We start from the raw sequence: 14,118 nt of genomic DNA, 5'->3' as shown, positions 1-14,118 counted from the left end.
CAGGTAGAGAGACAGACAGGTAGGTTAGACAGGTAGCCAATAGGTAGAGAGCTTCCTCCGACCTCACTGAGAGACAGACAGGTAGAGAGACAGACAGGTAGGTTAGACAGGTAGCCAATAGGTAGAGAGCTTCCTCCGACCCCACTGAGAGACAGACAGGTAGAGAGACAGACAGGTAGGTTAGACAGGTAGCCAATAGGTAGAGAGCTTCCTCCGACCTCACTGAGAGACAGACAGGTAGAGAGACAGACAGGTAGGTTAGACAGGTAGCCAATAGGTAGAGAGCTTCCTCCGACCTCACTGAGAGACAGACAGGTAGAGAGACAGACAGGTAGGTTAGACAGGTAGCCAATAGGTAGAGAGCTTCCTCCGACCTCACTGAGAGACAGACAGGTAGAGAGACAGACAGGTAGGTTAGACAGGTAGCCAATAGGTAGAGAGCTTCCTCCGACCTCACTGAGAGACAGACAGGTAGAGAGACAGACAGGTAGGTTAGACAGGTAGCCAATAGGTAGAGAGCTTCCTCCGACCTCACTGAGAGACAGACAGGTAGAGAGACAGACAGGTAGGTTAGACAGGTAGCCAATAGGTAGAGAGCTTCCTCCGACCTCACTGAGAGACAGACAGGTAGAGAGACAGACAGACAGGTAGAGAGACAGACAGGTAGGTTAGACAGGTAGCCAATAGGTAGAGAGCTTCCTCCGACCTCACTGAGAGACAGACAGGTAGAGAGACAGACAGGTAGGTTAGACAGGTAGCCAATAGGTAGAGAGCTTCCTCCGACCTCACTGAGAGACAGACAGGTAGAGAGACAGACAGGTAGGTTAGACAGGTAGCCAATAGGTAGAGAGCTTCCTCCGACCTCACTGAGAGACAGACAGGTAGAGAGACAGACAGGTAGGTTAGACAGGTAGGTTAGACAGGTAGCCAATAGGTAGAGAGCTTCCTCCGACCTCACTGAGAGACAGACAGGTAGAGAGACAGACAGGTAGGTTAGACAGGTAGGTTAGACAGGTAGCCAATAGGTAGAGAGCTTCCTCCGACCTCACTGAGAGACAGACAGGTAGAGAGACAGACAGGTTAGAGACAGACAGGTAGAGAGACAGACAGGTAGGTTAGACAGGTAGCCAATAGGTAGAGAGCTTCCTCCGACCTCACTGAGAGACAGACAGGTAGAGAGACAGACAGGTAGGTTAGACAGGTAGCCAATAGGTAGAGAGCTTCCTCCGACCTCACTGAGAGACAGACAGGTAGAGAGACAGACAGGTAGGTTAGACAGGTAGCCAATAGGTAGAGAGCTTCCTCCGACCTCACTGAGAGACAGACAGGTAGAGAGACAGACAGGTAGGTTAGACAGGTAGCCAATAGGTAGAGAGCTTCCTCCGACCTCACTGAGAGACAGACAGGTAGAGAGACAGACAGGTAGGTTAGACAGGTAGCCAATAGGTAGAGAGCTTCCTCCGACCTCACTGAGAGACAGACAGGTAGAGAGACAGACAGGTAGGTTAGACAGGTAGCCAATAGGTAGAGAGCTTCCTCCGACCTCACTGAGAGACAGACAGGTAGAGAGACAGACAGGTAGGTTAGACAGGTAGCCAATAGGTAGAGAGCTTCCTCCGACCTCACTGAGAGACAGACAGGTAGGTTAGACAGGTAGCCAATAGGTAGAGAGCTTCCTCCGACCTCACTGAGAGACAGACAGGTAGAGAGACAGACAGGTAGGTTAGACAGGTAGCCAATAGGTAGAGAGCTTCCTCCGACCTCACTGAGAGACAGACAGGTAGAGAGACAGACAGGTAGGTTAGACAGGTAGCCAATAGGTAGAGAGCTTCCTCCGACCTCACTGAGAGACAGACAGGTAGAGAGACAGACAGGTAGGTTAGACAGGTAGCCAATAGGTAGAGAGCTTCCTCCGACCTCACTGAGAGACAGACAGGTAGAGAGACAGACAGGTAGGTTAGACAGGTAGGTTAGACAGGTAGCCAATAGGTAGAGAGCTTCCTCCGACCTCACTGAGAGACAGACAGGTAGAGAGACAGACAGGTAGGTTAGACAGGTAGGTTAGACAGGTAGCCAATAGGTAGAGAGCTTCCTCCGACCTCACTGAGAGACAGACAGGTAGAGAGACAGACAGGTAGGTTAGACAGGTAGGTTAGACAGGTAGCCAATAGGTAGAGAGCTTCCTCCGACCTCACTGAGAGACAGACAGGTAGAGAGACAGACAGGTAGAGAGACAGACAGGTAGGTTAGACAGGTAGCCAATAGGTAGAGAGCTTCCTCCGACCTCACTGAGAGACAGACAGGTAGAGAGACAGACAGGTAGGTTAGACAGGTAGCCAATAGGTAGAGAGCTTCCTCCGACCTCACTGAGAGACAGACAGGTAGAGAGACAGACAGGTAGGTTAGACAGGTAGCCAATAGGTAGAGAGCTTCCTCCGACCTCACTGAGAGACAGACAGGTAGAGAGACAGACAGGTAGGTTAGACAGGTAGCCAATAGGTAGAGAGCTTCCTCCGACCTCACTGAGAGACAGACAGGTAGGTTAGACAGGTAGCCAATAGGTAGAGAGCTTCCTCCGACCTCACTGAGAGACAGACAGGTAGAGAGACAGACAGGTAGGTTAGACAGGTAGCCAATAGGTAGAGAGCTTCCTCCGACCTCACTGAGAGACAGACAGGTAGAGAGACAGACAGGTAGGTTAGACAGGTAGCCAATAGGTAGAGAGCTTCCTCCGACCTCACTGAGAGACAGACAGGTAGAGAGACAGACAGGTAGGTTAGACAGGTAGCCAATAGGTAGAGAGCTTCCTCCGACCTCACTGAGAGACAGACAGGCAGAGAGACAGACAGGTAGGTTAGACAGGTAGCCAATAGGTAGAGAGCTTCCTCCGACCTCACTGAGAGACAGACAGGTAGAGAGACAGACAGGTAGGTTAGACAGGTAGCCAATAGGTAGAGAGCTTCCTCCGACCTCACTGAGAGACAGACAGGTAGAGAGACAGACAGGTAGGTTAGACAGGTAGCCAATAGGTAGAGAGCTTCCTCCGACCTCACTGAGGGACAGACAGGTAGAGACAGACAGGTAGAGACAGACAGGTAGGTTAGACAGGTAGCCAATAGGTAGAGAGCTTCCTCCGACCTCACTGAGAGACAGACAGGTAGAGAGACAGACAGGTAGGTTAGACAGGTAGCCAATAGGTAGAGAGCTTCCTCCGACCTCACTGAGAGACAGACAGGTAGAGAGACAGACAGGTAGGTTAGACAGGTAGGTTAAACAGGTAGCCAATAGGTAGAGAGCTTCCTCCGACCTCACTGAGAGACAGACAGGTAGAGAGACAGACAGGTAGGTTAGACAGGTAGCCAATAGGTAGAGAGCTTCCTCCGACCTCACTGAGAGACAGACAGGTAGAGAGACAGACAGGTAGGTTAGACAGGTAGCCAATAGGTAGAGAGCTTCCTCCGACCTCACTGAGAGACAGACAGGTAGAGAGACAGACAGGTAGGTTAGACAGGTAGCCAATAGGTAGAGAGCTTCCTCCGACCTCACTGAGAGACAGACAGGTAGAGAGACAGACAGGTAGGTTAGACAGGTAGCCAATAGGTAGAGAGCTTCCTCCGACCTCACTGAGAGACAGACAGGTAGAGAGACAGACAGGTAGGTTAGACAGGTAGCCAATAGGTAGAGAGCTTCCTCCGACCTCACTGAGAGACAGACAGGTAGAGAGACAGACAGGTAGGTTAGACAGGTAGGTTAGACAGGTAGCCAATAGGTAGAGAGCTTCCTCCGACCTCACTGAGAGACAGACAGGTAGAGAGACAGACAGGTAGGTTAGACAGGTAGGTTAGACAGGTAGCCAATAGGTAGAGAGCTTCCTCCGACCTCACTGAGAGACAGACAGGTAGAGAGACAGACAGGTAGGTTAGACAGACAGGTAGGTTAGACAGGTAGCCAATAGGTAGACAGACAGACAGACAGACAGACAGGTAGACAGACAGACAGACAGACAGACAGACAGACAGACAGACAGACAGACAGACAGACAGACAGACAGACACAGCAGGGTTTCCCCCAGTAAACTGGTTAAGCCCGGTGGTAGGGTGACACCGGTGACACCGGCGGCCCATCGCCGAGCCACCGGTGCCCAAGCGTGTTTTTCTGTGACAGGGGCCTGAGCCTGACCATTGACTGATGGCAGGGCCCTGTAGGGAACAGATTCATTAATGGAGCAGTAGCATTTATAAGGTGTGATTCCATAAGGCCTCATGATCCATGTTAAAAGGTGACTGGAAATTTGAAAATATTATCATAAACATCTGTTATTATAAGGCATTTATGTAACATATTAAACACCAGCTATAGCAGAGTCTTACAGAAAGGCACTCTTGAAATGCTGTTCAATAACCACAAAAATAAATAAATAATAATAATTATAATTATAAAATAATATTTAAATAAATAGCATCAACTGTTTGCATTAAAAACTAAAAAGAACAACTGCCTGGTGTCTCCTTTAGCTTTATTTCTCTGATTTGATTTGATTTTATTCTCCGAGATTTTTTACATCTGGAGCATAGACTGTAAAAGATTTGGAGTCACGTAATGACCACGCTCTTTTTCCAGTCAGTTGTCATGGAAACGTGACACTCGCGGATTTACTGTTTGGACCAGAGAAAACAAACGTGTGTGATCGCGAACTTTACGAGCTGAAAAATGAAACAATGGATCATTTTCACATCAGGTGAAAGCCCCGCGGCTCACAGGAGTCCGGAGATCTGATGCTGCAGGGGGCGACGTGCTAACAGCTACCAGCTACCAGCTACCAGCTAACAGCTACCAGCTAACAGCTAACAGCTACCAGCTACCAGCTACCAGCTACCAGCTACCAGCTAACAGCTAACAGCTACCAGCTACCAGCTAACAGCTACCAGCTAACAGCTACCAGCTAGCAGCTAGCAGCTAGCAGCTAACAGCTACCAGCTACCAGCTAACAGCTAACAGCTAACAGCTACCAGCTACCAGCTACCAGCTAACAGCTAACAGCTAGCAGCTACCAGCTAACAGCTACCAGCTAACAGCTACCAGCTACCAGCTAACAGCTACCAGCTAACAGCTACCAGCTACCAGCTAACAGCTAACAGCTAGCAGCTACCAGCTAACAGCTAGCAGCTACCAGCTACCAGCTACCAGCTAACAGCTACCAGCTAACAGCTAGCAGCTAACAGCTACCAGCTACCAGCTACCAGCTAACAGTTAACAGCTAACAGCTAACAGCTAGCAGCTAACAGCTAGCAGCTAACAGCTACCAGCTACCAGCTAACAGCTAACAGCTACCAGCTACCAGCTAACAGCTAACAGCTACCAGCTACCAGCTGCAGCAGCTGACTGCCTCTTGGAGCCGCGGCTCGGCTCACGTTAACGTGGACTCGGTGCGTTCCTCTCGGTCAGCTGGTGAAGCAGCGGTCTGATGCTGTCTATTGTCTGATGAGCAGGATGTCCGTGACGTGTCCCGTTATGCGCGACGAAGTTGTGACGTTGTCAGGTGATGAAAAAGACACCTGACAACGTGTTTATGGAGTATAAAAACTGATTTTAAAAAATTAATAAACGATGCTTAGCCTGGCGGGGGGGCAAGTAAGGCCTGGCGGGCCGCCAGGCTTATAATACACTGGGGGAAACCCTGTACAGACAGTCAGACAGACAGACAGACAGACAGACAGACACAGACAGACAGGTAGAGAGACAGACAGACAGACAGGTAGACAGGTGAACAGACAGACAGACAGACAGACAGACAGACAGGTGAACAGACAGACAGACAGACAGACAGACAGACAGACAGACAGGTGAACAGACAGACAGACAGACAGACAGACAGACAGACAGACAGACAGACAGACAGGTAGAGAGACAGACAGACAGGTAGAGAGACAGACAGACAGACAGACAGGTAGAGAGACAGACAGACAGGTAGAGAGACAGACAGACAGACAGACAGACAGGTGAACAGACAGACAGACAGGTACCTTCAGCGTAGAGTCTCTCAGCCAGGAACACAGCGTCCAGGAAGGCGTAGTGGTTCAGAGCCTGCCACACTGCAGCCTGCAGTGACATCACAGTGACATCACAGGGTCAGAGTGACATCACAGTGACATCACAGCTGGTTAGTTCCAACAGGAGGTTATGGGGTCGAATACTAAGTAATTTGACATGTGTCATATATGTCTATGAGCTAGCTGGCTAACGGCTAGCTAACCCATACACATATATGTCTATGAGCTAGCTGGCTAACGGCTAGCTAACCCATACACATATATGTCTATGAGCTAGCTGGCTAACGGCTAGCTAACCCATACACATATATGTCTATGAGCTAGCTGGCTAACGGCTAGCTAACCCATAGACATGTCTATGAGCTAACGGCTAACGGCTAGCTAACCCATACACATATATGTCTATGATCAGCTAACCCATAGACATATATGTCTATGAGCTAACGGCTAACGGCTAGCTAACCCATACACATATATGTCTATGAGCTAACCGGCTAACGGCTAGCTAACCGGCTAACAGCTGACGTTAGTTGTAGCTCCGGAGGGAAAGTCTGTGGTTGTAACCGGCTAACGGCTAGCAGTGTTAACATAGTTATTAGCGTTAAAAGAATTCAGCTTCACACGGAGCCACAGATATTTATACCGACTATGACACAGAGCTAACGTTACCCTGTTAGCAGCGGTGCTAACAGCGGTGCTAACAGCGGTGCTAGCAGCGGTGCTAACGCGGCTAACGCTGCTAACAGCGGTAACTGAGTGATCGATCACTGATCAGCTGGTGAACCGAGTCAACTACTGGTGTTATCTGAACTCTGACCCACAGTCAGACCCGGTCCAGACCCGGTCCAGACCCGGTCCAGACCCGGTCCAGACTCAGACCCGGTCCAGACCCGGTCCAGACTGCAGCACAATGAGACCAACAGACGTTGTAACTGTAACATTAGTAACGTTAGTAACTGTAACGTCCATGTTCAGGTCCAGACCCAGACCAGGTCCAGACCAGGTCCAGACCCAGACCAGGTCCAGACCAGGTCCAGACCCGGTCCAGTCCCAGACCAGGTCCAGACCAGGTCTAGCCCTCCAGGCTGCGTGTTGTTTCTCTCAGTTGAACATGTTTCAACCGCAGTCTACTGACGTTAGCTCATGAATTAGCATCAGGTTCGAGTCCGGATCGCAGCGGCCTGGGACCGGACCGGACCTGGGTGTCGGTGCCGGGTAGAGAGCAGCGGAGAGCCGAGGACTAGCTGCTCCAGCCGGGCCTCGGAGCTCCCACCGCGGGCTGGGGCAGCTCTGAAGCCCGCTGTCAGCAGCGTTGAGGCCGGGTAGAGAGCAGCGGAGAGGCCGGCTCAGAGCAGCCAGTCCCCGGCTCTCCGCTGCTCCAGCCGGCCTCTCCGCTGCTCTCTACCCGGCCTCTCCGCGGCTGCCTCTCGGGGCTTCGGACGGTTCTTACCTGGACGGGTTCCTGCAGCACCGTCATCCCGGCCCGAGACTCCGAGACTCCTTCTGTCTGTCCGTCTGTCGGTTCTCTGGTCCTCCTGGTTGTTTGTTTTCTCTCGGCTGCGGCTTCTCTTGAACCCTGGAGGAGCTGCAGCCGAAGATTTGAACACACCGACCGTTAACAGCCGAGTTCCGCCGAGCTCAGCCGAACATCTCCGAGGCGGAGAGTGACGACTGTGGACGGAAAGAGCCGAGCGGCGGCGCCCTCTGCTGGTGAGGCTGATGTGAGCAGGAAGCGCGGTCTGTCGCCCCCAAGTGGTCAGACATGATATTACATAAATAAAACAGAGTACAGAGGAAATATTGACAATGTATTGATGACGATTTAGAAAACATTTAATGGCCAAACACGAATAGATTCAGTTTAATTTATTTATTTATTTAATTGTTTATTTAACAGGGACAGTGCATGGCTCTCAGCCGTACCAGAATTAGCTATCAGCTAAATTTCATCTGTAGTCCCGGGGCAGCAGGGGTGAAAGTAGTTTTAAATTCTTGCCGGTACTATTACCAAAAGTTATTTTTCTCTGCATTATTATTATTACTGATTTTAATTGGGACATTTTGCAACAAACGTTAAAAGTGTGGTACACGTTTCGAAGACTGGGTCAGGGGTAGACAATAAAGGAAATTTTGAAGATCGCTGGCCCCACCATTCTAACCACTGGCCCAGGACAATGTCAGGTAGCCTATTGGTCCCCATAATAAATAAAAAAGAACATATCCTAGCCTGCAAACAGCCTGCGGTCTCGCCATCGAGGCTGGAGCTTTCTTATATATCGATACCAATAAATACTAGTACATTTCCACGATTCTCGATACTTATACAATACCACGATTTAATTAGAAGAAAAAAAACATGTGCTTCTAAATTGGCTACTTCATTCAAAGCAGATATCAGTGGAATGTTTTTGTTAATATAAGTCCTAAATAGTCCTATTTTCCGTCAGCAATCACTTACATGAAGTATTTCAGCCTAAACAAGAGTCTCTCCGTCACTCTGCTCTGCTGTAACCCGAGGAGAAAATTTTCCTTGTGGGATACAAGTGTTATCCAATGAGGGGAGAGAACGGCATGAAGGGCTGTGTGTGCAGCCAAGGGATGCGCGTGAATGTGGTGACGTAGCACGAGGACCAATTGATGCCTGACAAGGGCGGGGGCTGCTAACTCATGGTGCGTTCAAGGAAACTCGTACTTTGTGTTTTTCCTTCCTGTGAAGTCATACCAGTTCGATCTGGTACGAGTTCACGGGTCGGAAGTAACGAGTTGCCGTTATAGGGAACTTTCACAGACAACAGGACGGTAAAAACACGAGCTACGGGTTACCTGGAACACTACCAAGTCGTAGTTGTGACTTGAAGCTGTAACTTACGGTTTCAAAAGCCTGCCTTGAACACAGCATTAGCCGAAACGGCCGTGCCAGTGATATCTGCTTTAATAAATAAATGTTTCTCATCAAACTTGTATTTAAGCTCTAGCCTACTGTGGTTTAACAATTAAGTAAAAACAGAGTTAAAATGGTAAATATGCCCCAACACAAACGGAAAGTCATGTAGTCATTACTTTTATCTTCCAGTAGTTCAATGATACAACTGTTGCTGTCATTCATTCACTTTAGGCTGTTTCCACAGACTGGTGCAAAAACTGACTTATTGTTTCATTTTTCAGCTCCGTTTTGTTTTGACACACGTTTGTTTTTTCTCTGCTTCAAACCATCATGGATGTATTATGGTCTAAACACACCACCACTGTGGCGCACACCGAGCAGCTGGAGCCACGTTCACATAAACAGACCGCGAGCTCGACTGTAGCCGCACCGAGACCCAGCGCGTGCTCTGGCCCGCGCGTAACGTCCGCGTCGGTCCCGACAGGACTCGCCACGACGCGCTGAGGGCAAAGTTTCATGGTACCGGAAAAAAAGGTTCAGTCTTCAGCAGCAGCAGTGAGCGAGCGAGCGGCGCGCGTTCCGCGGTGCACAGCTGCACACTGCAGCTGCTGCAGGTGGTGTTACGTCCCAGGGCACAGAAACTAGATCATGTCTCTGTCTTTGATCGGGTCGGGATCTCGTAACACTATGTGTTATAATGATTACCGAGACAATTTCACAGAAATCATTTCAAACCACAGGGAATTCATGTGAAATTAGATTTATAAAATGTTTTACTTTTTATTTTATTTTATTTTTTTAATCTCTCTCATGATCTTCCTGGTACTGCGTACCACCTCTGAATCTTTTAGTGGTACGCAGTACCGGACCAGGAACAAATAACATGAATCTAACACAAAAGCACATACAAATATAAAAACATCATCACACAAGCAGCCTTTCAAACAACAACAATAACAAAGTACACACAATTTACAATTTACCAAATATGTGAAGGCAATTTTATTAGTATAGCCCGTTTTTACCAGCAGTCTGTCTCAAAGGGCTTTACATCCCATCATAACAACATCCTCTGTCCTTAGACCCTCACATCCACTGAGGAAAAACTCCATGGAAAACCCTTTTAACAGGGAAAACCAGGAGAAAGCTCAGGGTGAGCAACAGAGGAGGGATCCCTCACCCAGGACGGACAGACGGGACAGAGATGTTGTTACACACAAGAAAACAGTTTATAACAGAGTATTTTAAAGGTCGTATTAGAGTAGGCTACAGACAAATTGAAAAGTTCAGAGGGCTTTTATTCTGAAATTCCACATCAGATTGACTTGATATTTTCTGGATGTCATCCTGAGGTCGAGTACTATCAGTCTGAAGTGGAGCGGTTGAGTAATAACGGGTAGTTTTTCATTAAAAAAAAACAATTAAAGCTATCAGTAAGCGATCCGGTGGTTTCGTCTAACTTCCTGTCAGCAGATGGAGTTAGCAGCCCCCGCCCTCGTCCCTACGTCACCACATTCACGCGCATCCCTTGGCTGCACATACAGAGAGGACCGCCCCTTTATGCCGTTCTCTCTCCTCATTGGAGAGACTGTGAATAGAGACTTCATTCAAATTCTGATCTGTAGACAAACTTCTAATGGCTCATTTATACTCTTTTCTTTCTTTTTTTAAGCATCATTGAAAAATCTCACATTCATCAAAGTCTCAACCTCTCTTCAGAAGTCAGTGAGCCTCTTATGCAGGGATTTCTTTTACTCTTCTCTCATCGAATGTAACTATGGTGAAGTGGTTAGGTCAGTGGGCTGATGTACTGAAGGTTGTGGGTTCAATTCCTTCCTTGGACATGTTTCTTGTATGCCATTCCACATGTCTTTGTCAATTTATTCTGCTAATTCAGCATAGTTCAGCAATGGCTTTCAGCATTCACACCATTTCCATTTTTGGAAATGCTTTTTCTAGTTAGCGTGAATGCTGAAAGCATTCACACTATAGACCTTTTCAGAGAGTATAAACAAAGACAGGTGTGGCTCATTAGAAAACGCTCTGGTACACTAAATGGAATGGAGCCTTAATTAGTATCCTTGGTAACACCTGTATTTAGTGTGACTTCACACTATTGTTCTTCTGTTCGGCCATTTTCTTCCGCCTTTTTACGGTCTTCTTCTAGTCCTTCATACTTTGTGCTATTTCAACAATTCATATATCAAAACGTGCAGCTTTTTTTTTTAACTTTATCGGCATTACTTTTCTCTTTTTAACTATTTATACTTTTTAAAATATTTAACTTTTTCTGCAAATTAAACTCTAGACAAATTATTTTCTCCAGTTTTGTAGCCACACTTGTCTTCTGGCTAAAATTCTGGTCAAAAATGCAAAGAGACTTAGATAATAATTTAAAATATGTTTTAAATGCAGCCAGGGAGCTCTCTGCTCTCATTCAGCCCAATGCATTTTTTTCACAGCAGCAGGAGAAGGAGCTCAACTTTGTAACTTGCTGTTAAGTGCTTTTTAAATCATTTTAATTCACCAAAAAATAGTCACAGGTCACAAAAAAGTCCTCTTCTTTCTTGGTGTGGCTAATTTCTGCACTTTCCTTACCTTTTTTTTTAAGCAGAAGCCAGTGATCCTCTTATTAAAGGTTTTCTTTGCCCCTCACACACTGTCTCTTCAGAGTGAGACAGAGTGCAGCTCATCAACAGACAACAGTCTTTGCAACAGTGTGTACACTGTGGCCTAGAGGCAAAGTCAAAGTCTTCTGACCATGAGATTGTGGGTTCGATTCCTACCTAGGTCAACCATTTGTATGGTCATCACTGCTTGCACTATTTTCACAAAAGAGTCCTCTACTTACTTGTTGTGGCTAATTTCTGCACTTTCCTTACTTTTTTTTTTAAGCAGAAGCCAGTGATCCTCTTATCAAAGGTTTTCTTTGCCCCTCACATACTGTCTCTGTCTGTAGCCTAGTGGTTAGCTTGCTGGTTTGAAGACCTGAAGGTTGCTGGTTCAAATCTTGCCTCAACAACAATTATAGTGAATTATTTTCCCAGTCGTCCTCTGTTGACTTCTGATAACTTGCTTCATGTTGAAACTGCTGCTCTCAGCCTGAAATTCACAGAAATTTTCATTCTAAGTCATTCAAGCTTGACTCTCAAGCTTTCTTGATGTTGACAGTGTTTCCAACAGGTGCAGCTTTGGGCTCGTTAACTTCAGAGTGAGACAGAGTGCAGATCATTAACAGACAACAGTCTCTGCAACTGTGTGTGCACTGTGGCCTAGAGGCAGAGTGGAAGTCTCCTGACCATGAGGTTGTGGGTTCGATTCTGACCTTGGTCAAATATTTGTATGGTGATCACTGCTTGCACTATTTGCTAATTCTGCAACAGCGTTCAGCTGCTTTCAGCAGTCACACCATTTCCATTCTTGGAAATGCTTTTTCTAGTTAGTGTGACTGCTGAAGCAGTCACACTATTGTTCTTCTGTTTGGCCATTTTCTTCCGCCTTTTTACGGTCTTCTTCTAGTCCTTCATACTTTGTGCTATTTCAACAATTCATATATCAAAACGTGCAGCTTTTTTTTGAACTTTATCGGCATTACTTTTCTCTTTTTAACTATTTATACTTTTTCAAATATTTAACTTTTTCTGATTTTTTTCAGCTTTATAATGTGTGTGTATTGCGTCTAACGAGCAGAGCTAGAGTGGTGCTAGAGTGGGGAGATGCAAAAAAACATTCTAGAGTTTTTCTGGCTAAACTGTCAGCACGGCCACAAATTAAACTCCAGACAAATTATTTTCTCCAGTTTTGTAGCCACACTTGTCTTCTGGCTAAAATTCTGGTCAATAATGCAAAGAGACTTAGATAATAATTTAAAATATTTTTTAAATGCAGCCAGGGAGCTCTCTGCTCTCATTCAGCCCAATGCATTTTTTTCATAGCAGCAGGAGAAGGAGCTCAACTTTGTAACTTGCTGTTAAGTGCTTTTTAATTCATTTTAATTCACCAAAAAATAGTCACAGGTCACAAAAAAGTCCTCTCCTTACTTGGTGTGGCTAATTTATACTCATTTCTTTTTATTTTAAGCATCATTGAAAAATCTCACATTCATCAAAGTCTCAACCTCTCTTCTCCACAACTCCACTGTAGTGTAGGGGTTATGGTGGCCGCTTGTCAACCCTAAGGTCACTGGTTCGAATCCAGGGGAAGAACTCCTGTTATGTTATGTTGAATTCTGCTCTCCTCCCCCGCCTTCAATTGGTTACAGGTGTTTGTTATCTCCTTGATTACTCATACCAGTTTGCAGCACATCATCACATTACAATGAATGACAACAGTTTTGAAAGCAGTGTGCTCTCTGTAGCCGAGTGGCAGAGTAAAGGCTTAGTGAACATATGGTCATGGGTTCGATTCCTGCCTCAGTCATTTCACATCATTGCTTGACTTTTGATTCCAATTATTCAGCTGTCATTGGACAGTCTTTGATTCCTCATAGTATAAAGCTCATTGTAACTCAGGTTCTCTGTGGCCATATGGTTAGTGTGTTAGGTGTTGTGCTATTTCAACAATTCATATATCAAAACGTGCAGCTTTTTTTGAACTTTATCTGCATTACTTTTCTCTTTTTAACTATTTATACTTTTTAAAATATTTAACTTTTTCTGCAAATTAAACTCTAGACAAATTATTTTCTCCAGTTTTGTAGCCACACTTGTCTTCTGGCTAAAATTCTGGTCAAAAATGCAAAGAGACTTAGATAATAATTTAAAATATTTTTTAAATGCAGCCAGGGAGCTCTCTGCACATCATCACATTACAATGGCAACATGCTTATGTCTCTGCTCTCTGTGGCGAATTGGCAGAGTAAAGGTTTAGTGATCATGAGGTTGTGGGTTCGATTACTGGTCCAAATCTTGCCTCATCAACAATTATAGTGAATTATTTTCCCAGTTGTCCTCTGTTGACTTCTGATAACTTGCTTCATGTTGAAACTGCTGCTCTCAGCCTGAAATTCACAGAAATTTTCATTCTAAGTCATTCAAGCTTGACTCTCAAGCTTTCTTGATGTTGACAGTGTGCAGATCATTAACAGACAACAGTCTCTGCAACTGTGTGCGCACCGTGGCCTAGAGGCAGAGTGGAAGTCTAATGACCATGAGGTTGTGGGTTCGATTCCGACCTTGGTCAAAC

At 46.3% G+C, this 14,118-nt stretch overlaps 1 protein-coding gene across 3 annotated transcripts in view; it reads right to left on the bottom strand.

Annotated features, from left to right (window-relative positions):
• Nucleotides 1-14,118, bottom strand: part of cdc27 (cell division cycle 27) — a 127,365-nt gene that overhangs the window by 26,939 nt on the left and 86,308 nt on the right. For 2 of the 3 annotated variants that reach the window (XM_085783269.1, XM_085783271.1), the window contains exons 1-2: nucleotides 7,501-7,670; nucleotides 6,024-6,099 (exon numbers count right to left, since the gene is read on the bottom strand). In XM_085783269.1, coding sequence (XP_085639395.1) covers nucleotides 6,024-6,099; nucleotides 7,501-7,527 — 103 coding nt within the window. In that variant the 5' untranslated portion in view covers nucleotides 7,528-7,670. Of the gene's footprint in view, nucleotides 1-6,023; nucleotides 6,100-7,500; nucleotides 7,671-14,118 lie in introns of those variants that run through there. The other variant, XM_085783270.1, reaches the window with a different exon arrangement.

Source organism: Trachurus japonicus, chromosome 8, assembly GCF_045865225.1.
Source record: "Trachurus japonicus isolate A0001 chromosome 8, Traja_1.0".
Lineage (NCBI taxonomy): Eukaryota > Metazoa > Chordata > Actinopteri > Carangiformes > Carangidae > Trachurus > Trachurus japonicus.
Note: the sequence above shows the minus strand (reverse complement) of the source record. Positions and strands in the feature narration are given on the sequence as shown.